This window comes from Penicillium expansum, assembly GCF_000769745.1.
Source record: "Penicillium expansum strain MD-8 chromosome Unknown contig174, whole genome shotgun sequence".
NCBI lineage: Eukaryota > Fungi > Ascomycota > Eurotiomycetes > Eurotiales > Aspergillaceae > Penicillium > Penicillium expansum.
Window position 1 is genome coordinate 383,372 of NW_015971243.1, and position 24,796 is coordinate 408,167.

General features: G+C 47.7%; 11 protein-coding genes across 11 annotated transcripts; 7 read left to right on the top strand and 4 right to left on the bottom strand.

Moving 5' to 3' along the window:
• Positions 1-763: 763 nt before the first annotated feature.
• Positions 764-1,702, bottom strand: PEX2_054430 (uncharacterized protein; the record flags this gene model as incomplete). Its single annotated transcript, XM_016742717.1, has 1 exon — positions 764-1,702. The coding sequence occupies one exon, from the start codon at positions 1,700-1,702 to the stop codon at positions 764-766; it is 939 nt and encodes a 312-aa protein (XP_016600968.1).
• A 1,977-nt stretch (positions 1,703-3,679) lies between these two features.
• PEX2_054440 (Carboxylesterase, type B) lies at positions 3,680-5,459 on the top strand (the record flags this gene model as incomplete). Its single annotated transcript, XM_016742718.1, has 3 exons — positions 3,680-3,781; positions 3,832-4,326; positions 4,383-5,459. 3 exons carry the CDS (start codon positions 3,680-3,682, stop codon positions 5,457-5,459), a joined length of 1,674 nt encoding a protein of 557 aa, XP_016600969.1.
• A 1,390-nt stretch (positions 5,460-6,849) lies between these two features.
• On the top strand, positions 6,850-7,905 carry PEX2_054450 (uncharacterized protein; the record flags this gene model as incomplete). The annotated part of the gene is made up of 2 exons (XM_016742719.1): positions 6,850-6,978; positions 7,036-7,905. The coding sequence occupies 2 exons, from the start codon at positions 6,850-6,852 to the stop codon at positions 7,903-7,905; spliced, it is 999 nt and encodes a 332-aa protein (XP_016600970.1).
• Positions 7,906-8,616: 711 nt separating this feature from the next.
• On the bottom strand, positions 8,617-10,213 carry PEX2_054460 (Peptidase S12, Pab87-related, C-terminal; the record flags this gene model as incomplete). The annotated part of the gene is made up of 2 exons (XM_016742720.1): positions 8,617-10,023; positions 10,085-10,213. 2 exons carry the CDS (start codon positions 10,211-10,213, stop codon positions 8,617-8,619), a joined length of 1,536 nt encoding a protein of 511 aa, XP_016600971.1.
• Positions 10,214-12,130: 1,917 nt separating this feature from the next.
• On the top strand, positions 12,131-13,116 carry PEX2_054470 (CFEM domain-containing protein; the record flags this gene model as incomplete). Its single annotated transcript, XM_016742721.1, has 4 exons — positions 12,131-12,214; positions 12,281-12,458; positions 12,521-12,822; positions 12,874-13,116. 4 exons carry the CDS (start codon positions 12,131-12,133, stop codon positions 13,114-13,116), a joined length of 807 nt encoding a protein of 268 aa, XP_016600972.1.
• Positions 13,117-14,150: 1,034 nt separating this feature from the next.
• PEX2_054480 (carnitine:acyl carnitine antiporter) lies at positions 14,151-15,347 on the top strand (the record flags this gene model as incomplete). Its single annotated transcript, XM_016742722.1, has 4 exons — positions 14,151-14,399; positions 14,458-14,506; positions 14,587-14,603; positions 14,685-15,347. The coding sequence occupies 4 exons, from the start codon at positions 14,151-14,153 to the stop codon at positions 15,345-15,347; spliced, it is 978 nt and encodes a 325-aa protein (XP_016600973.1).
• A 937-nt stretch (positions 15,348-16,284) lies between these two features.
• PEX2_054490 (uncharacterized protein) lies at positions 16,285-17,433 on the top strand (the record flags this gene model as incomplete). The annotated part of the gene is made up of 2 exons (XM_016742723.1): positions 16,285-16,431; positions 16,483-17,433. The coding sequence occupies 2 exons, from the start codon at positions 16,285-16,287 to the stop codon at positions 17,431-17,433; spliced, it is 1,098 nt and encodes a 365-aa protein (XP_016600974.1).
• A 440-nt stretch (positions 17,434-17,873) lies between these two features.
• Positions 17,874-18,580, top strand: PEX2_054500 (putative ubiquitin conjugating enzyme; the record flags this gene model as incomplete). Its single annotated transcript, XM_016742724.1, has 3 exons — positions 17,874-18,030; positions 18,169-18,261; positions 18,327-18,580. 3 exons carry the CDS (start codon positions 17,874-17,876, stop codon positions 18,578-18,580), a joined length of 504 nt encoding a protein of 167 aa, XP_016600975.1.
• A 414-nt stretch (positions 18,581-18,994) lies between these two features.
• PEX2_054510 (RTA1 domain-containing protein) lies at positions 18,995-19,987 on the bottom strand (the record flags this gene model as incomplete). The annotated part of the gene is made up of 3 exons (XM_016742725.1): positions 18,995-19,085; positions 19,145-19,219; positions 19,278-19,987. 3 exons carry the CDS (start codon positions 19,985-19,987, stop codon positions 18,995-18,997), a joined length of 876 nt encoding a protein of 291 aa, XP_016600976.1.
• A 1,334-nt stretch (positions 19,988-21,321) lies between these two features.
• PEX2_054520 (uncharacterized protein) lies at positions 21,322-22,092 on the top strand (the record flags this gene model as incomplete). The annotated part of the gene is made up of 1 exon (XM_016742726.1): positions 21,322-22,092. One exon carries the CDS (start codon positions 21,322-21,324, stop codon positions 22,090-22,092), a length of 771 nt encoding a protein of 256 aa, XP_016600977.1.
• Positions 22,093-22,931: 839 nt separating this feature from the next.
• PEX2_054530 (Male sterility, NAD-binding) lies at positions 22,932-24,179 on the bottom strand (the record flags this gene model as incomplete). Its single annotated transcript, XM_016742727.1, has 1 exon — positions 22,932-24,179. The coding sequence occupies one exon, from the start codon at positions 24,177-24,179 to the stop codon at positions 22,932-22,934; it is 1,248 nt and encodes a 415-aa protein (XP_016600978.1).
• Between the last annotated feature and the right edge of the window lie 617 nt (positions 24,180-24,796).

The window sequence follows — 24,796 nt, forward strand, 5'->3', positions numbered from 1 at the left end:
ATCTCACTCAGAGTCAAGCATCTGCAGACCCCCTATACAACTTTAATGGCTAAACGATTGGGTCTTCCAACTTTGTTATTTTGATCGGTAGTTTCATTGGATTGGCTACCAATGAATGGTCTTCTTTCGGATTGGATATCCGTAAAGGACACCCGGAACAACCGCAGCATTCAAAACTCTGAAATGCATTTGCCGGAAGTTGTTCCATTTGTTATTATTTAGATCATTGACAATTTTGTTATTGCGCTTGATTACCAGTATAAGTTAAACTATAAAATGAGTACAGTCATTCCTTGCTCGACGGGTGTTCAATATCTGGTCCAGGCATAGATCATTATGGTCCATTGGATACAATACAGTAGGCATCTAGGTTACAGCCCTTCTGGATATTACCAGCACATATGCGGTTGACACTTACAAGTCTGTGGCCAGCTTGATTTTCATGTCTATCACGGTTAATAAGAACCTCTGGGGCTGTAGCATTAGCAAATTCATCACTTCGTGGGCGGAAGAATGGGGTTGTCAAGCGGATCATGTCAAATATATCTTCGATAGCATTGTGTTGTTTTTACCAATCCCCTTGTACATATGTAGTAAGACGACCAAGTCTTCGGTCAGTAAATTGCAATAGGTGTACCAAAGGCACCAAGATATGCAATGTGGAATGAGATATGGTTGAAAGAAAAATATCTTGAATGGCTTTTTGTGCTATTGTAGCTGGTATCATTATGAAAATCGAATGCAACGCCCGCTTTAAAAACACTCAATCGTCATCTTCATCGGGGTCATAGAGATCAAGGTCCAGCATCGCCTTGGGCTTTGGTTTCGGAGCGGGTACTGGAGCGTGCGCCCGCGGCATTCCAGCGGCTGATGATCCGGCTTGAACTGCAGCTTTCGCAGCCTCACCCGCCTGCTTTCTGCTTTCCGCGGGTTCCACCAGTGCTGGCGGCTCTGCAGCCCCAAGACCCTCGGCTTCGCGTAATAACCGCTCCACCTCCTTTTCGGGATCGTCACCAGCAGCAAGCTGGATTTGACCCATCAATCCCATCCGTATCCGTTCCTCCATCGGGTAGGGCATCATGTAGACCTGGCGCGTAACATTCGCGGACTCGTCCAACCACTGCGTTGCATTTTTGGTGACAGATGCCACGGGCTCTGCGCCATCTGTTGTTTGTTCTCCATTCGTCCCCGTCATCGTCACATCTTTGTCGGCGAGGGTATTTCCTTGTTCCTGCCGTTTCACAACGCCTGTTGCGGCATCCGCTGCTGCTTCGTGGTTGTATTTGCTGATGCGACGTGCGAAATCCAAGAGTAACCTGTAGTCAATCTCTTTGATTCCCCGTAGCAATGATTTCTTTCCCCCAAGGTCGTCATCGGAGTCAGAATCGAAATCGCTGTCGCTGTCGCCGTTGTCTCCACAGGCTGTGCGGATTTCTTTCTCGAAGCTTTCAATATCCCCCACGATGCCCTTAACTCGGTCTTCCAATTGCTGTGTCTCGTTTCGCAGCCGAAGGATCTTTGCGTGGTTTTGTTGGTGCTGTCGGAGGGTTTCAATGGCGGAGGTTAGCGCATCGTCCGCATCGAGCAGGGCGACAGCTGCTGCGGGGGCTCCTGCAGCAGTGGGTGAGGTTGTGAGGCTAGTTAAAAGAGCATTGAGTTTGGATTCGACATCAGTCAGGGCAGACTGGACAAGTGCGTTCATTGTTGGGTTGTGCTCTTGGGAGAGCGATAGCTCGCGCGTGGAAATGAACGGGCCGAGCTCCGATGGCGGGTCACGTGGATAGGAACATCTGAGATAATTGTGATAATTGCAATAATTACATTATGAGTTTCTGATTTTTCTAGATTTTTTGAGAGTGTATCTGTTGCACAGCTAAATTTGAGCCTTTCTCCTCACGAGTGGGGGTGACATGGGCTTCCGGGTATATATAACGATCGCCCGGCTACTTGGAAACTCCGGATTCACTCAACTTCCAACTTCTGTCTGACTGAAAAATGATCGATTCAAGCCTGTCTTTCGCGGAAGTGGACCTGAGTCCATATTTGACCATTTAGCCTCCTTTTTCCCGCCGTGGACGCGGCCTAGGGCTAATTCTCATACGACCTCGTTGTTACTCGACATGTCAGCAGCAAAACAAGACGCTTGAACCAGAACCTCTCAAAAAATAAGCAGAGGAAAGCTTCTTCAGGGCACTCATTACCGTGGATGAGAAGTATACAATTGGCATATCATCTCTACGAGAGCTCCTTCAGGAAGCTGAGCGTGGTTTAACAGATACTAGAGTGCGATGCAAAGGAAAAGGTTTGATTAATAGGTACGGCATCACCAATCTGGCTATTTCACTGGTCTACACTGACTTCCAATCAGTCTATGGACTGAAGAAAGATTATGCTCCCCAATTCGAGCATAGTCTGCAAGGTGCACTAGTTCAAGGCACAGCTCTGATCGCCGCAGTATTCTTCGACTTTTGGGACATAGAAAACCTGGGACGAGCACATTTATTATGAATTCGAAGCACGCTCGGTAGAAAAGATAATGACGACGATGGTCTCGGAGCCTTACGTGAATCATGTGCCCACTCCAACAGGAGGCATTGTACGAGCTTGTTGTCTAAGTCACTTTTATGTCAATCACGTCATCTTTAACAACCCCGATGACATAGATTTGGAGCTTAGTCGGACAGTCGGAACCGACCGTATTGTGAACGAGTTTATATTTGTCTTCACTTATGTGAAGCAGATGGACTGGATGTGGGTATTTTGGTTCCTGTAATTCAATCAAGCAATCAACTGAAAACGTTACCCCTAGGATCCCCGGAATCCCTCCTACGGGTAAGCATATCTGCGTTCCATTCACATTTGTAGTCAATATCCGAGGAGATCACTTGTTTCATGAACACGTTGCATGGGACTAGGCGACCGTACTTGTGCAGCTAGGTCTGCTACCCGAATATCTGCCCCTTCCCTATGCACTGCCCAATGGATCTGTGCCAGCGCACGGTAAACGGTTAGAGTGCCATGTGCCAGCAGCGGGGGCCGAGAGTTGGGCGAAACTCCCCTTCTAACTAGGTGTTCGAGTATAAAATTCGTGAGGTCGATGATTGAGGGATTAATCCATGTCACTGTGTAACTAACAAATGAACTAAGTAAACAACCCATGTTAGGCAACAATCGTATAACTTTCGGAAGCTCCATATCTCTGTCTGACGGGGGCGTTTGTGATGTTGCAATTCTCTCGGAGTACCCCGCAGAGTCTGTGCTCTCCAACACCTGGGCAACTCCTGTAGCGGAGCTCAACCCCAGATTTAGTGTAGCGTTGCACGGATTTGAATACAAATTCTGGGGAAGATCGTCTCTTATTGGTGTGGCATCACCGAGCCCCAAGGTGATGTCTCGCTTTGACATCATCGCGTATTTTGGTCGACTGACCGCTGACTAGATTTCCCACATTGGCTAAGCTTGGAATACAATGATTGGCAGGGAAGTCGACTAGTATACCTCTCGTTCTCTTTTGGATCCATCATACACTCCACTCGAACCTATGGGAGAAATACAATATAGATTGTTATGGTCCATAACCCGGCCTGCCTTCGGGGTTCCCGACTGGTATTAATATAAACCTAGAAGCTCTAGTGGTCCTCTTTTCCCCGCGGTTTTATTCTGCTCTTCTGGGGTCAAGATGGTCATTGTGTTACTGCTAACGCTGGCTTCAGCGTGTCTGGCCTCCATTTTACCTGTGGTTGATCTGGGATATGAGCTACACCAAGCAATTTCATTCAATGTCAGCCGAGTCTTCTTTGGTTTGATTTTCATTACTGATATTTGAAATAGAGCTCCCATGGTCTCTATAATTTTACCAATATCCGCTACGCGGCACCTCCAATTGGCGACCTGCGATTCCAGGCACCTATACTTCCAAAACAAAACAGAGAACACATCCAGAATGGTTCTGTGGGGAGAATATGCCCACAGGCAGCCCCATTGTGGTCGACAAATGTCCAACAAGCCTTTCTTTTGAGCTACTTTTATAACCAGTCTTTTTCTGTATCCACCAACATCTCTTCTTATGGGTACAAGCCGGCGGAGCAAGACCCACGCACCACTGAGGACTGTCTATTCCTTGACGTCATTGTCCCTAAAAAGATATTCGAACGCACGAAAGGTAAAGACGCAGCATCTCGAAAGAACTTGGCGCCAGTGCTGGTGTGGATTTACGGCGGAGGGTATGTGGGGGGAGACAAGGGCAGCTCAGACCCAACTGGGTTGATCCAGCGAAGTAGGCTGGGAAACAACGATGGGATTGTCTACGTTGCCTTGAATTATCGAGTAAGTCGAACGATATGACTAGCTCGGTCCTCGTGAGATTACTAATTTCTCTAAAGTTGGGTGCATTTGGCTGGCTTGGTGGTGACAGTATCGCAGCCAATGGTACCGCCAACGCAGCACTCCACGATCAGCGGTTTGCTCTTGACTGGATATATAAGAACATCCACCTTTTTGGTGGAGATGCAACCCGAGTTACAGTTATGGGAGAGTCTGCTGGAGCAGGATCAATTCTTCATCAGATCACCGCTTATGGAGGCACACGGGGTGCTTCACCCTTCAAACAAGCGATCTTACAGAGCCCGGGCTGGGTCCCAGTCATTGGCGAGGAACAACAAGAAGACACGCTGCAGCAGTTTTTAGGGATTCTCAATGTCAGCACGATTGAACAAGCCCGGAAATTGTCATCCGACAAATTGATCGCTGCCAATGCGTACCAAGTCGCAACCAAATCTCAGTGGGGACAGTTCACATACGGTCCCGTTGTGGACGGTAGCTTTGTGCCTGCTCTGCCAGGGCAACTTTTGCTTCGAGGTGATTTTGATCACAACCTGAACATCATGGTCGGGCATAACGCGAACGAAGGGTTGGTCTTTACTTCGCCGGACAGCGTCAATAGCACCGGTCTGGCAATTCAAATGAAGACCTTGTCACCGAATACTCCAACAAACGTGTCCGACTTTGTCTTGGATGTTCTCTACCCGCCGGTCTATAACGGCTCCTATGGGTATACCGACTCGGTCGCGCGCACGGCGCTTGCTATCTCGGATCTCATATTCCAGTGCAACACCGATTATATCAACCGTGCTTTCTACAATGAGACCTATGCGTATGAGTTCAGCATTCCACCCGCGCTACATGGACAGGATGTCTCGTACACCTTCTACAACAATGGGAGTAGCTCTTCGCTCTCGGGGGTCGCTAATGTGACGGTGGCGTTGGCTATGCAGGACTATTTCACTAGCTTTGTCCAGCACGGTGAACCGAAGTCCCATCTGGCACCGGTCTTCAGAAAGCATGGTCAGTATGCACAGCTCATGAACATTGGCAATCATACCATCCAGCCGACGCAGGATCCGACCAATAATGCACGCTGTCGGTTCTGGCAGACTGCGCCCTATTATAAACCGACCTGAGCGTGTATTGTCCTATAGAAACGATTGTACATAGGATGTTTAGTAAATAGTCGAGGCTAATTGGTGGAGATTCAGGGGTAGAATGGCAAAGTATCCTTCACATACAGACTCTGTACGAATTCCCCTTGGTAAATTGAGGCTGGAGTACGGAGTAGTTATGACAGAAGTAAACTTGAAGTCAGACATGGATATTGGATAAAATTACCGACAAAACTTGGCACACAACGTTATGCAGCTCGTATTATTTGATCCGTGCCGGCACCGGAGATTCCCATTGGGAGAAGCGCGATTACACTAGAAAATAGGACCGAGGCGTCAGAGCTAAAGGCTTTCCACCCCAATAATCCCAAGAATCCCGGCATGACCAGGGGTTTTGAAGCTCTCTGAAAAATGTATATATATTTTTTTATCCTATCATACTCCTTGGCCAACGCCCATAATCTCCTAGTGTCGGGGCCATACAGCAAGCATTTTCAGGGTCCAAAGATATATGAATTTTCAATCTTTACGGGACGATAACTCGTGTCTGCGATTTTTTTTATCACTTGATCACTTGCTACGTTTGGGGTTGGCATTCGAATGTCTTGGATATAATGTCGATCTATAACCGTAGAGGGTTTGGCATCCACGGAGTTTATTAGAATAGAATAGATTAGATTGGCGGAATGTCAGTTCATTACACTAGAACAAAGCCCGTTAGTGTGTTAATGTCACCTGGAGAAGCTAGGCCATAAATATGGAAGGGAATTGGGGGAGTCAAAAGGTATACATAGAAAAGTCGCCTTCACAGATTGTGCCGTCCAAACTGAGAAGGGGAACAAAATGTCTACGGAGTACTCCGTACGGAGTATAAGGTAAGGAAAGGAAAAAAAAAAAAGAAAAGGCGTTTTGAGACATTGCGCATGAAATTTCTTTGTACTCCATTCCGTACTATGTCTACTCCGTACGGAGTAAAATAATTGAAAATGGCAGAGTCAAAGATACTAAGAATAGCCCTCCTAATAATCCAAGTAAGCCACTAAAAGCGAGTGAAACATGCTCAAGTGGGGGCCAGGAACCAACGCTAAGCTTTTTCTTTTTTCGGACAAATGTACCAAAGTATATTCCCCAAGGCAGCTACTTATTATTTGTATATTCTTATATTCTTATATCCTTATATTCTTATTTATTATATTCTTATATCCTTATATATTATAACTACGGAGTACTCCGTAGTATAGAGTATATTAAACCTACCCTACGGAGCTTAAATATACTTTATATTAATCTCTTTTTTACCCTCTCTTTTTTTTTTCTCTTCTCCCGTCTGTCTTTCACTCATTTTCATTCACTTTATCTCCAGTCTATCTCTTTACTTCATCTCTTTTACTTCTTATCCCAATTTCTCACCATGAAATTGCTGTGCGCAATCCTCTGCCTAGGCAGTACACTCGCTTCCTCCATCCACGATTCTCATCAACTCCGACTTCCTTTCGTTCCTTCTTCCGACAACATTGAAGATGGTGTCCGATCAAGACTCGTGAGTGATATTTCATCAAGTTCATCGCTACTTTACTAGTATACTAACATAATAAAGTCCATCGATTTGTCCATTCAGAATGGAAGCCTATACGCCAATGAATATCAACTCTATCCTCCATCAGCGACAATGCAGCTCAATGCGCCCCTCTACGAAGTCACAGACCGAATTAATCCCAGTGACAAAACTGCTGAATTATCCTACATCCTCGAGACCCAACCACTCCCCACAAACGAAATCGGTTCCATGGCGGATATGATCCGCGTGCGAGTCGAGTTATTCGATCTACAGGGCAACCTGGTCTCACCGGACGCCGTAATCGTTGACCTTCACGCCTACCAAAATGGAAATTATGGCATGACCCGCATCCGTGTCGAACCAGCCCGCGGCAGTGACCAGGACGGGAATTTCTATCAAAAGAGCCAGGCATGGGTGGTGAATTACTGGAGGACCCAATTCGGTTCCGTTTTCGAGAAGCCTAGAAGCAAATCCAGGACCACGGAGCCAACCCACGACTCAGCCCCGGTTCCGAAATCCCCCCACAACGGTGCTATCAAGGTCATCAACAGTGGAACCACAACGGAATCCAAGAGTCGTTTCTTTTCCTTCTGGGCTACTCCGGCTCACCTCCACCACCACGCTGAACACCGTCGTCCTCACCACAGCCACCATCACAAGAACTCTTTTATGCGCATCATCCGTCCCATCATTCTTCCTGCTTTGTTGGGTACTGTCGCTGGGCTAATGGCTTGTTTGGTGGGATTCTTCGTCGGAAGCCTGCTGATATCCTTGGCGGTGCGCCTTGGATGGCAGAAGGTACTAGGCGACAGATCACGCATTATCTCGGTCGAAGAAGGCATGGTTTCTGAAAAAGTCTCCATGATGCCACATGTTTACGTGACAGACACATCCGAGTCGAATGTATGACTTGGTCTGGACGATATGGGCATCTGATTTTCGGCTTCTTTTACGGCGTTTTCTTGCATTAACATACCCTCATACCACTGTTTTTCTCTTTTATTTCTGTTATCAATATCTCTTATTACTGATCTGTATCTATGAGTCTATTACGCGCCTGGAAATGAGCATCATTCGAATGAAACATACCCAACATTCACTATTTCCCATCTAGTACACATTTTCGCTGATTTGCACAATAACAGCGGCCGGCTGGCCCAATGGCAAGGCGCTTGACTACGAATCAAGAGATTGCAGGTTCGATCCCTGCGTCGGTCAGTTAACTTTTTGCTTTTTGTCTGTTCTGATTTGGCCAGATGAAATTTTTGGTCGGATCCACCGGACCCAGCCCGAGGCGGTTCGGCATCGCCGAGAGAGGATTTACGGATGTTAGGCATCTGTATTGTTTTTGCATTGCTACTTACGGAGTAGGTAATAAAGGTATCCTCATAGGCTTCAATTTATGTACAAAGCAGTTCCATTTAACACAAGCATATTGAGGTTGGTTTGATTTTTCTGTACAACATACGGAGTAATGGCCCACATTTCCAATTTTTTTATGACCTGGGATATAAAATATAGTTATCTAACTGCTAGTATATAACTACTACCTAGGTACATCCATGGATATAACATTGAATCTTATATAACTTGTAATGAACAAAAATCATACCGATGCCATCAATACTTGCGATCGAACCACATCTTCTCTCCTTCCAAAGCGGGCTCCACATCCATGCCCATTGCCGTGGCAATTCCATTAGAACCCACTATGAATTCTATCGAGTAGTAATCAGACAAAGATCCAATTTTCCTGGGCTGGTAGTGATGCGCCACAAAGAACTCCCCGCTGACATGGGCGAGAGCGATAAGGGAAGGTACAACACGGTCTAGTAGATCTGCCACCAAACACCCATCTTTGAGAGATAAAGTGATAGAACCGTAGGCAAGATGCTCGTATTTTCCTGCATACTGGTTCAACGGCAGAGAATGGGAAATAACAGGATCGGGCAGAGATGGATAAAGCCGTTTGATGGCTTCTTCCATACACTCGGACTTGGCTCCGATCTTCCTGTTTTCTGCTTTTGTCGCCGGTGCCCCCGAGCATGGGATCCCTGATCCACCAAAAATCTGATCCAGAAGGTGCATGTAGATCTCCACCTGCGCATTCCGAGCATTGGTCGTGTTACCCATCATGGCAAAGCCAAAGCCCTTACTTGGTAGGAAGCCTATCATGATGCCGAATCCGGGCCAACTTCCGCTGTGCCAATAGAAAGGCTCACCGTCGTAACTATCCACAAACCATCCCAGGGCATAGAGATGGCATGGGACCGGAGGGGGTCCGACGAGCTCATCCCAATTCGTGATCACCGTGCGCGGCTTCAAGAGTTCTGCGCGGCTTTGTGGAGAGATAGGACCCTTTTGATATATCATTGCGCGTAACCACTTGGTGTACTCAAGTACGTTGCTCACCATGGCACCGGCGCCAGTCAAAGCGACATCGTTAATGTATGGTTCTGCAATGTAGGTGTTTGTGTCTTGGTCCCAGGTGTAGCCTTGCACGAGTCGAGGACGAAGAGATGGGTCTCGCGAGACATCTGTCACAGAGAAATAGGTATCTTTCATTCCCAATGGATTCCAAATGCGTTTCTTGAGAGTCTCCCCGAGAGTTCTGCCTTCGATTTGTTCCAATGCATGAGATACCACCATATACATGTTGTTGTTATAAGAGAAAGTAGTGCGGGGTGCATAGGCGATAGGAAGATATCGCAATTTTCGAACTGCTTCGCGCAGGGATCTCTGAGGATGCGCTAAATTCAAACAAGCGTCGTGAGTTGATAGCCCTGAGCGGTGCGATAGAGCATCTTCTATGGTAGTATGCATTGTACTGTAATCGTTCTCCAGCACAAAGTCATCTCTCAGTATGGAGGCAATTGGTGTATCCCAGCGAAGGGGGGATTTAGTATTCTTGCTATCGTTGATGGCGAGAGACATGGCCGCTGCTGTGAATGCTTTAGTGGTGCTACAAGTTGAGAAAAGAGAATCGGTAGTCATCTTGCGATCAGGAAACTTGGCGAATCCATACGCCTGAGATGAAGTTTAGTCCTCTGTCATCATCAACTTGGATTATTAATGGATGCCCCCATACTTTTGACCAGGTGCTGGAGCCATGAACCACGGCCATGGATAGCCCGGGGACTTTCCATTTGTCCATCTGCTGCTGTACCAAGGCATCGAACTCCGAGGTCAATGGCGAATTTGTACTTCTGAGAACCATTTTGATAAATAGGGCGTTTTGCAGTTGTAATAATTGGAAAAAATCTAGGTAGCTTTGGAGATTTGAAATCGGAAGTTGGAGAGGGGAAGTCCAGATAAGCGCCTTGGTCCAGGCAGTAGCGTTGGATTCAATGTAACGTCAATATTACTAGTACATGCTGGACTTGCCAATTGGCCCTATTTTGTATTAGAGAATTTGGGATGACTATGAGATGACAGACCTTTGCCAACATCGGGTTCTCAGCCCTAATAGGGAGTCCGGGGTAGCTTAGCCTTGAGGGTATAGGAAGTCAGGGATAGCGGTATTTAAAATTTGCCAAGAGACCAAGACAAAACTCTATGCAGGTTTCCAGGTAAACTGTATACAACATACTGGCGTTGACATCTGCATGAATAGGAGCTTCAATTGTTGGAGGCTGGTTAGACAACAGCGGGAACATGCCGGTGAGTACCCGTGAACGGAGTACTCCGTATAGCTGAATTTACTACTCCATACATACATGTGTACGGAGTAAATAAGTAGACATAGACATATGCTGAACTTGCTTAGCGTGTAATCCTGGACTGGACTATATTAAAATGCCAACAAGATGTGGGATTAGGGAATATTACCGTAGTCCATAGTTTTACGTGACGTCAAGTCCGGTGTAAAACTATGTCGCGAGGGGACTCCGTACAGCCTTTAATATTATTATACCATAGGGAGTACGGAATGAATACTTCGTAATACCATGTGCATTATCTTTATGTGGAGTACTCCGTATCTCACATCCAATGTGGATGTTTGGTTTCGATGTGCGAAAGATTTTAATAGTTTGAAGGGGGAAAAAGGGAAAAATACAACACAGGAAGGAGAAGATGCAAGTCAAATAATTATTCTTATGTATCTCAAATCCCCCAGTCCCTTTCCTGGGGATATCCCTTGACAAAACCTGAAACAAGCCTTGGGGATCAACTGTACAAAGTACGGAGTATACACCGGAGTACGTGGTACGGAGTACTCCGTCCACAATAAGAGGGAGAATATAACATACATGATAGCGTTCTATAATATCTCTCCGTAATAATATGTGTTGTAGTTCGTCATAGCCCTGGAGTAATGATAAGTGTGGCTGAACACAGCCACAAAGGTGGCACCCCCAGTCAAACTGAGTTTTCCAATTTCAATAGTGCGATCGGGATGTCTCCTTCAGATTAGTCCCGGCTTGACCGATTTGGATCTGTCGATCTCCACCTGTTTGGACCTTGAAAGGTACACCATGGAGCACAAATCGGCGAAACCGAAGAGGAAACCGTGGAAACCGCAGGAACCACTATCAACTTTGGTTTACCCTTAACAATGTAGCCATTCGGAGGACTCCATCGGCAGAATGGGAGGGGTTCCTAGGGTTCCTAATAATGGAGAACATCGTGGAAAAGCCCCCCCAAAAAATATGAAATCCAATTCCTGATGGGGCCCCTTGGCGATTGGATGAACCTATGAGATCGACATGGAGAAGGGGTGCGAGCTATCTCCGGGGCGATCATCCCCCATTTCAGAGAGCAGATCCAGGATTTACATATTGTGATGACTTCATATGGGTCAGGCCATTGATTCTCTCTCCTCTCATTGCCACGTTGGGTAGCATAACAATCACAACTGGCCCTGCGAGGCAATCCATATCTGCATGATGATTGGGCTTTACCCTACGCTTCATCCACTTTCTTCCTCTTTTGTCCATTATGGAGATTTCAATTTATAGTCTGGGGCAGGTGGCTGGTGAGTTTCGATGCAGAGTTTGTTTTGGTCTCCCAGAGCTCTCTTATAAAAAGACCCCCAGCTCCAGATTTCTTTCAGTTTCCACTTTTGTCATAAATTTCTTCTTTCGTACACGCTCACCTCTACAATCCTCAATTCCTTTCTCCCTAATCTCCAATCATGAAGTCTTTCTCCCCCGTTGCTCTGGCCTTGATGGCCGCCTTTGGCATGGCCGCTGCTGACCCTTCTGCTTCTGACTGCGCTGTGAGTTCAATTTACTCCGTCACATATTGAATTATCCGCTCAATGCTAATCCCATCGCCTTTATAGACCATGTGTCTCTCCAACATGAGCGCCCAGGCCTCCGAATTGGGTTGCAAGGCTGGTGACCTCGCCTGTCTGTGCAAGAGCAACAACTACAAGTACGGTATCCGTGACTGCGTCAAGGAGGCTTGCCCTAGCGACGATGCCGAGAAGGTTCTCGCTATGGCCGTCGCCAAGTGCCCTGGTATGTAACTAGAATTCATAATTTCCCATCACTTGATAAAGTATACTAACATTATATTGCAGGCGGTGTCGCTGGCTCTGATGCTAGCTCTAGCTCTGCCTCCGGATCCGACTCCAGCTCCACCTCTGGCTCTAGCTCCGGTGCTGGTGGTGACTCCACTGCCACCGGCTCCGACGCCAGCGTGACTGGCACTGGCGCCTCTGGCTCCAAGACTGCCACCGGCTCTGATGCTAGCGCCACTGGCACTGGCGCCTCTGGCTCCCAGACTGCCACCGGCTCTGACGCCAGCGCCACTGGCACTAACGCCTCTGGCTCTGGTGCTAGCGGCTCTGCTACCAACACTGGCTCCGTTTCCACTGTTACCGTAAGATACGCTCTATCTTCTTTTTGAAAACCACGCTGACCATATTTTTAGAGCACTGATGCCTCCGGCTCTATGGTGACCAAGACTAGCACTGGCGCCTCTTCCACTTCCACCGGCTCCGGCAGCGGCTCTGAGTCTGGCTCCAGCTCCAGCTCTGACTCCGGCAGCTCTGCTTCTAGCTCCGCTGCCGGCTCTGCTTCTTCCACCACCAGCGATGGTGCCGCTGCCTCCATGGCCACTGCTGGCACTGGTGCTATGGGTGTCCTCGGCATGCTCGCTATCCTCGCTCTGTAAATTTCCCACATTTAAAAGTGTAGAGTCCGCACTCTCCACGTTAATTTATGGGTTATGATTCTTGTGTGGCCGTCTTGGCTTGTATAGGTACACTATGAAACAGGTTCATGATGGGTACACTCATGTTTTGTCTTCTCATAGCTCTGAGGAGCTGTTAATTTAATGTCAATCGAGCTTAATGAATGAAATCTATATTATGACATTTATCCTTACATTCTCTGGGTGTTTATCAAGTACTGAATGGTTGAATAATAAATCAAACCATTTTTGTACATCCGAATGATCTGAATTAAATGACTTTGATAGCTATAGATTTAACCGCATGGATCTAAGGGTGTACAATACTATGATACATACCAATATTTCTTGTTAGCGTCCCACTGATAAAAGCATGTGGATTTCCATGTGATTGCGACCGGTGTAGATTGTAGCCATACCTAGGTATTTCCACGTGCTTACATATCAGCAACGATGTACTACGTAGGCAGTTTATATCTGCCATGCATCTAGGCATTTTAGGAAGGGCTATGTAGAGACATAGTAATAGAACCTAATCCTAACACGGCCATCCTTTATTCCGCGGGGGAAATGCGGAGTGGTTGAGCTCGCCCGTTCACCCGGACTGAAGCACTCGGAGGTCACCAACATTATAAGAAGAGCATGCATAAATTAATTCTCATAGGAAAATCGCCAAATCATTTCAAAAGTCTCTCCGATATCTAGTATATCTAGTACTACAGTATTCGTACTACGTACTATAGACTTCCTTTTTACGTGAGATCTACTGCGGGAATTCGGTTTCTCCGCTGCCGAGCCGAGGCACACCTTCGTCCGGGGAAGACCAGTCGGCTTCGGTCTGTCGGTGTCTCCATCATTGGAAGATCTTCGGTCATTTTTTCTTATTGGACTTTTAATTACTTTTACACCTTACCCTTGGTGCTGGCCTTTTGCTTCTTCCTTTTCCTCTTCCTCTTCCTCTTCCTTTCTTCCTCATCTCACATCTCCATCCCTGTCTCTTCCCCGCCCCGCCCACAATGTCCGCCTCTACCTCCCCCACCCAGCAGCTGAAAGAGGAGATCAAGGTCGTCGAGACCAAGGCTGTCAATCAGACTGTTGTGCAACTGCGCTCCCTCGCGGCTGGTGCAGCTGGTGGTCTCTGCGCTGTGGTCGTCGGACACCCATTTGATCTGGTGAAGGTCCGCCTGCAGACGGCCGAGAAAGGCATTTACTCAGGTGCCATGGATGTAGTCAGGAGGACAGTTGCCCGTGAAGGTTTAGCCCGAGTATGATTATCACAACCGCGTTGAATATTAGCGACCGAACTGACAAATGGTTTCGTAGGGATTGTATGCCGGTGTCTCCGCACCGCTTGTTGGAGTTACTCCCATGTGTAAGTCTCCGGCATTAGCTGTATTGGACTCTTATATGAGCGATTGGTCGAATTATGAGCTAACCAGTCCTCTCTCACAGTTGCTGTCAGCTTTTGGGTGCGTTTTTGCTCTTCTTTTCTCTTGGAGCCATAGCGAGCCGCGATTACCTAGTCGCAAGCGATGCTAACAATACTTTAGGGTTACGACGTGGGCAAGACTCTCGTGAACAAGTTCTCCACCGTCCCCGTCAAGAACGACACCCCGCAGTACTCCATTGCACAGATCTCTTCTGCGGGTTTCTTCTCCGCCATCCCCATGACCCTGATCACGGCACCCTTCGAGCGTGTGAAGGTCCTCCTTCAGATCCAGGGCCAGAAGACTCTGGCCCCGGGTGAGAAGCCCAAGTACTCTGGCGGCATGGATGTCGTGCGCCAGCTGTACAAGGAAGGTGGTGTTCGTAGCGTGTTCCGTGGTAGCGCTATGACGTTGGCGCGTGATGGTCCCGGTTCGGCCGCCTACTTTGCGGCTTACGAGTACATCAAGCGCACCTTGACTCCCAAGGATGCCGAAGGCAATGTGACGGGAGAGCTATCCCTATCTGCCGTTGTGTGTGCTGGTGGTGCTGCCGGTATCGCCATGTGGATTCCTGTCTTCCCCATTGATACCGTCAAGTCCCGCCTGCAGAGCGCGTCAGGCAAGCCTACCATGGGTGGCGTTATTCGCTCGGTTTACGCTAGCGGTGGGTTCAAGGCCTTCTTCCCTGGATTCGGACCGGCTCTCGCCCGTGCGGTGCCTGCTAATGCTGCCACTTTCCTCGGCGTCGAGCTGGCACACAAGGGCATGAAGAAGCTCTTTGACTAAAGTTAAGAATATGTTTGTGTGTGTACATACCATGATTGATCTCTTTTTGCAGCGTTTTGTGTCCCATCCACGGATGGTTATCTGTGACCATGATTTGACTTTGATTGGTTCGCATCTTTCTGATCATGTCTTGTGTCATTTTAGATCTTTTGTTGATTTCCAATATTCTATAGAAAGGCTTTTTTTTTGTGTGCGATTGCTGGGAGTTGGCCATATCACATTAGATCTAGAATGTGTGCAGACTTTGCCCATATTGATAGATTAAGCAAATTTTGCTAGCCAATACAATTGACTTAGGTATAAGCATTTATCAATCGCATATAAGCAGCATATGCACTTTTTGGCTGAGACAATTGAGGCTCAACAATTTTTTTTTTCCCGCTCCATATCTGCGCTATATCCGAACGGAGTTAAGGGGGGAACCTTGGAGGGATTGGGCGATCAGCTATGGCCCCCGACATATTAGCGCTAAGTCCAAGCTTTAGAGCACGCTCATAGGTGAGGCTCGGGGAGGGGGGGGGGGGGGNGGGGGGGGGGGGGGGCGATGCCTGCCTGGTCGGGAATTAGATGCCGATGGTTTAAGGGGGTTCTATATTTATACCATTCGGATTATTAGTTGGACTTTTGAAAAGTAAATAGTAAGAGCAAGTAAAGTGTTCAAGTTCCAACTATAACTACATAGTTAGTTGAGCATATGCATATGTTGAAATGAGGCTGATCAAAGGGGGTACACGACAGGTACCTAAACTTGTATGTCGAGCACCCGCAAACTCCAAGTACTGTAAGAGTATCCGTCGACTCCGGCGCTAGTGGCCTGCTGCCTGCCTTTGTATCAAATAAAAGCCATCTTCCCCTCCATCTCATCTTTGCTCTTCCAACATTTCCATCTCATTTCCATCTCATATATATTTATATTTTCACCAGTGTCGGCTTCACTATGTCCGTCACTAATGTCCTGATGCGTCGGGGCACCGAGCTCGCTGTAACTCACATGCAGTCGGGTAAGCCTGAGCAGCAGCCTAATGGAGGCTTGGTGGCTCTGTTTGCTATCACTGCCATCTTGATTGGCCTTGCTTTCTGGGCTGTAAGTAATACATTTTTCCAGATATAATCTCGTGGAACTAATACCCGACAGGTTGAATATACCTACGGAATGGTGATCTCCACACTAGCCGCAGTTGAAGATACCAACCCCGATATCTACGTGCGCATTGTTCCCAATCCCGATACCATCAAGCCAACCGACGAGGAAGACCCTGAGCTGGTTGCTGCTACTCCTCCCAAGCCCATCACCAGCAAGCTGCGCACTACTGTGAAGCACCTGCGTTCCCGTGCTGGCTTCTGGTCTCGCTTCCGTGGAATGGGCATGTTCGTGGCCTACACCGCGGCTCGTGGCCTCCTGTCATCTTTCATCCCTGTCTCCTCCACTTCATATCTGGGCCAGTTCATCGTTCAGTCCATCCTGAGCGTTCTCCTGGCTACTTGGCAGATGGCCTGGGTGCACATTGTCATCTCTGAGCCCTCCCCAAAGCGCTTCTATCAGCGTATCCCCAGTTATAAGACTTGGATTAAAATTGCTCCGGCTGCTGCTCTCCAGGATGTGCTCACCGCTGCTGCTTTCTTCATCCCCATGGCCGTTGCCAATTTTGCTGGCTGGCTCGATGTTGCCGGTGATCAGGAGGTCCCGCCTCTGGTGGCCCTCTACCGCTTCATGGGTGTCAGTGTGATTCCTGCTATTCTGGCATTCCTGATCTCTATGCCTGCTCGTGTCATCTTTGTCCGTGTGGCTGCCTCCATGCTCCCCGAGGAGGATGAGACTATTGTGCCATTTGATCGCTCTTTCGGCGGCAAAGTCAGCCCTGCGATCACCGGTGGCAGTGGAAAGATCGGCCTCATGGATGCATGGACTACATTTGACTGGGCTGCCCGTGTCCGCTTTGCCAAGGTTATTGGTAAGACCTTTGCTATGGAGGTCGCGCTTGGTATCTTCGCCACTCTGGTACTTGGTGGTCAGGTCTTTTGGATTTTCAAGACTGCCAAGCCCGTTGACTCTGATGCTCCTGGGATGCGAATTAGCTGGGAGTAAAAGAACCATGGAGATCCGATAAATCTCAGGTGGTAAATTGTGAAGAATGCTGGGATGTGTGTGTGTGATTGATGCTTTTGCTATATCTATATTACTGGGAGAGATTGAAATGTTTGCCCCATATGATAATGTTTCAGTATCATGATGAACTACGATATCCAAACCTCATGAAATTTCATGACATTCCAAGGTCCTCAAATTAGGCCCATATACATATACACCTGGGCAACAGTAGCTGATTACGTGCCCATGGTGTATACCGCCTCCCCATTCAGCCCATTTAAACCCCGCTTGAGCCTTACCGCTTTCATTTCTTTTTGCGCCCCTCACCTTCTCCTCACCTTCTCCTCTTTGTCCTCCTTTTGACATTGAAATCGGCTTCGGATATCGACCAAATTTTACATCTCTATCTGCTCGCTTTCTCTTGTCCGATAATCAGCATGGCGACTTCTCCCGCCGGGCGCATGCTGTCCCGCCAACTACAGCAGATGCAGTCCGATAAGGACATCCCCGGCATTAGTTGCGGCTTGGTTGATAACAACGTTTTCGAATGGGAGGTTATGCTCATGATATCAGATGATGTGAAGCTGTATGGAGGTATGTCATGAACTCGTTATATCTGGATTTTTAGGTCGAATTCCTGGGCTGGTGCTGTGGCAAACACACCGCCGCCTGGAGAGATATGTTGTCCTGCCGCAAGTGGGTTGAAGAATACTGACAAGTTTGCTTGCGTAGGTGGTTTCTTCCGAGCTCGTCTCTCTTTCCCAACAGAATACCCACACCGGCCGCCAAAGATGAAGTTCGAATCTCCTATCTTCCATCCAAATAGTATGTGGTTCCGGTTGTATCATTTGTCACAGACAATTTACTTACAAATTACTGCGCTTTGATAGTTTACGAGAATGGTGACGTCTGCATTTCGATTCTGCACCCACCCGAGGAGGACAAATACGGCTATGAGTCTGCTGCAGAACGCTGGTCTCCCGTGCAGACCCCCGAGACTATCCTCCTATCCGTCATTTCTATGCTTTCCAGCCCGAATGACGAAAGCCCAGCGAATGTGGAGGCTGCTCGACTATGGCGTGAGGATTCTGCGGAGTTTAAGAAGCGCGTTCGTCGGTGTGTTCGTCTCACGTTGGACGACTAGTACACGATTTAATTATTCACGGCAATTTAAGATGGCGGGTTATGATTTGATTTAACATGGGGTTGCCGGGGTTCTTTTTTTTTATTTTATCTTTCTCTCTTTCTTCAATGTACCGCGGCGAGCGGTGGTTCTCTTCTTTGCATAGAGCGAGCAATAATTTGCCATGCTCTCGATCTCAGGTTCCTTTGCGGTGCATTTCTTTGCGATTTTCATGAGGGCTGGAGTTTCATCCTGACATCTTTGTTTCACTGGTTTGGGATCAAATCTATTTCCGAAGAAACTTCAGGATATTCAACGTAAATTAAGCACAAATGTAGAGTGGCTATCGATCCTTAGATATTCATTCATCACACCCCGATTAAGCAGAATCTAAAAGAACGCCGAGAGAACACGCCAAAAGAGAAAAGAAAGCGATTATGTGTGGTTCTTGGGGGCAAAGCGCAGTGATGGGAGGAAGATTCCGGGATGGAAGATGGTAAAGGCCAGACAGGCCAGAGCAATCATCCTAATCAAAGGTCAGATAAAATTCCCAATAGCTTTGAAAGTAACCAAGAGACCACTTACATTCCATCCAAGACAAGGAACTCATTCTCCTTCTGCATCAGCGGGTTTCCCCAACCACCAGCCATCTCCGGGATACTAGATAGCGAGGTCAGTAAGGTGCCTTGAGGGTTTGGACTCAAACGTTGGCTCATACCGGTAAATGCACCGAATCAAGACCGTAATATAGGCGAAGACCTCGGCACCCACGACGAACGGCATCCACTTGGGAACAATTGGTGAAACATCGAGGTTCTTCTCACCCGAGAACCCATCGCCATGTTTGAAGATTCTCCAGAAGAAGATGACAGCAAAGAATCCACATACAACCATGGTCGCAACCTGGAAAGCGATACCAGCGATGATAATGTTGTCGCCTGCTTTGAGCATTGCAAAGTCGTCATTACCAGCAGCCGCAGCGACACCACCTCCCGCAGCCTGCAAAAGGAGAGATCCAATATCGCATCCGATAAAGATCCAGGTGAAAAGACGTGGCTTCAAGATCGAGTGTTCGGGCCCCAAGCTCAAAATGATATGCTTCAACGTTAGGTAAACACCCGCCGCGACAAAGGTCGGCGCGAGCACTAGACACACGATCTGAAGCTTGAATGCAGGTCCGGACCATGGGTTATCATGCATGAGCACTCGGCCAATGTATCCGGCCATTTCCATAAATGTGCCAATGAGGAGAGCCGTCAAGAATGTCCATGTTCGATAGTAGACGCCGAGACCGGTTTGGCATATTCCGAGAAGGCCAAAGAAGACGGCGAAGAATATATTTCCGCCGAAACTAGGGTAATAACCGTATGTCGTGAGTTCAACAGGGCATAATGGGCCTACTTCAGAGCAAGTAGCGTAGCTCGCCATGTTGGGTGAGAGATGTGTAATCAAAGGAGGGAGAGACGGAAGAGAGGAAGAGAGATGGGTGAGAGGTTGTAAGGCCTAGAAGTGAGATGATAAGACCAAAAGAGAAAAAAAAAAGGATCTAGAGTCTCTCATAACTCAGCCTTGTCATCCCTGGAGAATTGATATCAAATCATATAATTAATCAACTCTTTCGGGGGGGGNGGGGGGGGGGGGGGGGGGACACCAAAGGACCGCAACAAACTCCAGCTGGTGGAGCCTTTAATTGGATTAAACAGGATGAAACGGACCCCAAAAGCCATTGTTATTGGCTGTTTATTGCGGTCGTTCTTCCGCGTTCTCGTTCTCGTTCTCGTTATCCCCACGTCGCTTACATCGGATCCACTTGTTTTTCTATAAGGCGCTTTGATCCTGTCGGAGAATTGCTGCTTTTGGTCCGAGAGCTTTTTAAGGTCTTTTTTATTTCTTTCTATCTAGAATCTATAGAATCTATAGAATCTAGAAAAAGTTGTTGGGAATTGAGTTCAGTTACAAATTCTCTCTAGGGCTCTCTATTAGCACGTTTGATCATCCAAGACTGATGCCTAATTGTATATTGATTGACGTTGGGGCGCAGCGACGGCTCCTTCAAGAATTGTCGCACCGTCGAATGAAAAGAATCCAACAAATAAATAGAAGGCAGAAGTTGTAAAAACACAAAAACCTCACAGAAAAGAGAGAGAGAATCTAAGACAACTCGTGAATCCTCTTTTTATAGTTCCAGTTCACGTGACCCCTCCGCATTATCTTCTTCTCTCCCGCGCTTTGGACTCTTCCACATCTCGAAGGATCTGAGCCAAAAACCGGTTACATGGACCCTCAGGTACCGAGGTTTCTGAGATGCCTCCTCGCCGAGCGCATACAAAATCTCGCCAAGGTTGCGATCAGTGCAAGAGACGCCGTGTCAAGGTTAGTTACGGAAACTAGGGACGGCCCCATAGTTTTTTTTGGGCTCCATCAAATGACGAGACTAACAACTGCAGTGTGACGAGAAGGGGCCACCGTGCTCCAATTGTATCTCGCGGGAACTCTCATGCACATATTTAAGAGCGCCACCTCGGCCCGATTCACGAGCAAGTCAGACTCCGGGCCCGTTGGCTATTATAGAGTCAACTCCCCTGCGCCCGAGGATCCCTAGCCTAGCAGCTTCCTTTTCTCCAACCGGTTCAGGGGTGCGAGATTTGGAGCTCATGCATAAGTTTTCCACTGAAACCTTTAAAAGTCTTTGCTCTTCCAGCTCGGAGCATTATGTCTGGCAAATTACCATTCCTCGCCTGGCTCTTCAGTATGATTTTTTAATGAATGGTATTTTGGCACTGGGGGCTCTTCATATTGCCGCAACAATTGAGCCACCGGCATCGCTGGTGTACATTGACATCGCACTGCAATATCACAACCTCACATTTGCGCCCTATCGCGCAGCTGTTGACAGTATCAACCCACTGAACTGCGAGGCTGCGCTGGCGCAGTCCATTATCACCACCGTTATAGGCATTGCTCTGCCAAGGGTCACTGCTGCCCGCGGAGAAAGTTCAAGCTTAACGGAGAATATTGTCGTCGTATTTGAACTCTTGCAAGGCGTGAAAAAAATCCACCGGATAGGTGAATCCTGGAGCAAATTAGAGCTCTTTTCCCGTCGAAGAAACTTTTGGGATACTGGACCAGTCAGTCTAGATAGCGACACTCGGGCTGCCCTAGAGCGACTCGATACCTTGAATGACAAGACCCTCGGCAGTGTCGATCTCGGTCAGCATCAGGTCAACAAGGATGCTATTGTGTACTTGCGGCACTTTTCAATCAAAGTTGCCAATTTTGTTGACGCTGCCAACGTCCTGGCTTGGCTCGCTATGATCGACAAGGACTTCGTGGACAATGTGCGACGTCGACAGCCTTTAGCATTGTTGATCCTCATGCATTGGGGTGTGTTGCTCGGGGAGCTTGATGGTCAGCATTGGTGGGCTCGAGACTCGGGCCGGGCATTGGTCTCCGAGTTATTGGATGCACTATATCCTCGAGACATGGAATGGGCCAACGCTGTAGCTTGGCCCCAGAAAAAGATGGGACTCTGATGAATGATTCAAAAATATATCATCAACAATGGATCTGGAGCCCAAATAGCTGAGATCTGCATAGGCTTCCTTGCGAGTCCTGCTTCAACAACCCACTATATATTGCCCTGGTTTTTGAACAATGCAGTATATACAAGAAAAAAAATAAGAAAATAAGGAGACCGAAACTAACTGCGAAGAAGCTAGGGGATTCGAGGTAGTTAGGTATTAATGCTACAAAACAACCTATCTTTGAATATTCTATTTGCAAAGGCTACCTCGTCGATTACAGCTTTGATTCAATCTCAAATTCGAAACAGTGATGTGTCGACCGACTAGGTATCATTCCGTGGCAGTTCGAACAAGTGTAGACGTATATAATATAGAAAACGGGGTAGAACGGGGTTTCATTGGCCTCAGTCCGCCATCTTGGCTAGATACAGCCCTGGAGGTTTCCTTTTATAACTAAGCAGATATACCACCCCTAGAAGCCACACTCTTCCAGGGGACCGTCCAGGATAATCTCCTCCTCGGATTCGATGCATGAAAGTATTTCCAGGAAGAATTGGAGACCATATGCAAGGACGCACATATTCTTGATTTCCTTCATTCGCATGCGTCATTGAGCTGTTGGCTGAGTCTCTTACTACCGGTGCACTAAACTCAGCTTATTTGAACCGACTACTGCTTCCAAGTAAGGAAGCCCTTTTAGAGAATGAACCAAATAAAGATTAATTGAGGAGATACTATGATAGAGAAAGTGGTATGTTGCGGAAACATATTTGTCCAGTTATCTGAAAATCACCAGGGTTACAAGTATTGTGGGTGGTCTGCAGCGTCAAGTCTCCCTGCAATTCATTTCAAATCCGAGCTTTCTCCTTTACAGCCCCGAGGACATCGTGAGTCCGTATCAAATTTAGAGCATCTGCCTCATGCTTGCACACTTGCATGCTCAGTGGTCCGCTCACCTGTTTGAGCCAGTAGGACCGCCCACAATCGAACAACCAGTTCCGAGTCCCTACTTGAATCAACTCAGCAAGAAAGCACTGCGGTGTGCTGCGATCTTCGGTGAAGATGATCTTTGGGAACTCTCGCTGGGCTGCAGGCGTGGCATTCTCCAGACCCAGTCGAAAAACCTCATCAAAGGTAATCGGGTGATAGAGTTGGGAGCCAACTTGGACAATGCCCGTCGTGCGTGCTGCTGCGTGCAATAGACACGAGTTTGCTACGAGGTCCACGGGGATCTCGTCTAGGATATTGGTGCCTGTTTGATAGCCTTCGGTGGCATGCCAAACTTGTGTGCTACCTCGATCGGAAAACCAGAGCCTAGTGAACTTGGTGAGAGGCGTGGAGTCCTCCGATCCATATAGCGGGTAGGGGTGTCTAAACGCAGGACCGAAGATTGTTGGCCGTAACAGTAGGATTGGAAGAAGAGGGAAGCGGTTGAGTAGTAGACGTTCCATGAGATGCTTGGCTTGGGTGTAGGTAGAAGAGAATTTGCCCACGTGTGGTGATTTGCCTAGCGTTAATATGGATGCCAGCTCCTCCTCTGGATCTTCTTCGCCTCCCAATTGATATATCCGCTCTAACACCGGACCATCGGGAAGATGGCTATTGACATATGATGTAGAGATTTGAATGAGGAGTCTCAGTCGCCGGAATTCAGAGGCGATCCGTGCCATTTCCAGGGCAGGGAGGCAATTGCTTTCCAGTGCATCACGAATGGGACCTTCAAGCTTGATTTTGGCTGCTGCATGAATGGCCAGCGTCACTTGATCTTGAAGTTGACCAAGGACATCAGTTTCAATACCAAAGTTCACCATTTTCATATCACCAATCACAAACTCGACTTTCTTCGTGGCTAAAATAGCCTGTACATGATTTGGCATCGATTCTCTCAATTTTCCAATGGCCCGCTGGGAGTCCCCTCGAACCAAGACGAAGATCTTACGAGTCGGCAGTTGTAAAGCTAACTTGTATAGGAGACAACCTCCTAAGCACCCAGTACCCCCGGTGAGGAAGATTGTATGGCCCTCGAATATCTTTCCATATCCTCCTCCCACGACTTCGTCGGCATATGAAGTTTTTGCGGTCGAAGCTAATGACATTGAATAGACTAGGCAAGAGATTCAGGTGTAGAGTGTAGCTGATGTCTCTATAGAAGTATCTATGGAATAACGACACAAAGGAATGGCTGGGGTTGCGATAATGTCGGAAGGTATATAGAATACCGTAGCATCTTTCGTTCAGACCTGGAACTCGAGTGGTTGGTAGGACAGGACTCAATGTCACTCTTACATTTGTACGTTCTTGGATGCGGGAGGTTATTCTTTTGGAGCTGCAGTCTGACAAGTTGGCCAGTGGCCCTGATTTGGCCGACAAGGGTGACGACCTCCCGGGATATGGAACGGGGCTTTCGCTCTTTGTTAGAAAAACACAATAGCCCTGAAGGCAGACTTGGACTTTCGCACTATGTGCTGCCGAGACTCAGTGGGATTGTGTGACCTGAAGGAGCATCGTGTTGCAATTCCTAGAGATCTGGCCCAAGGGGCACAGACATAGCTGCCCTGAGAAATGCAATGCTCGGAGCAAGCATATCCATTCAGGACAGTCCATAGCTGATAAACGGGTCGTACAAGTCTCGGCCTGGAAAGATATCAAGATAGATTTCGCCTACATGTGATCCAATGAAGAACTAGGGTTTGCAATTGAATCATCGAAGTAT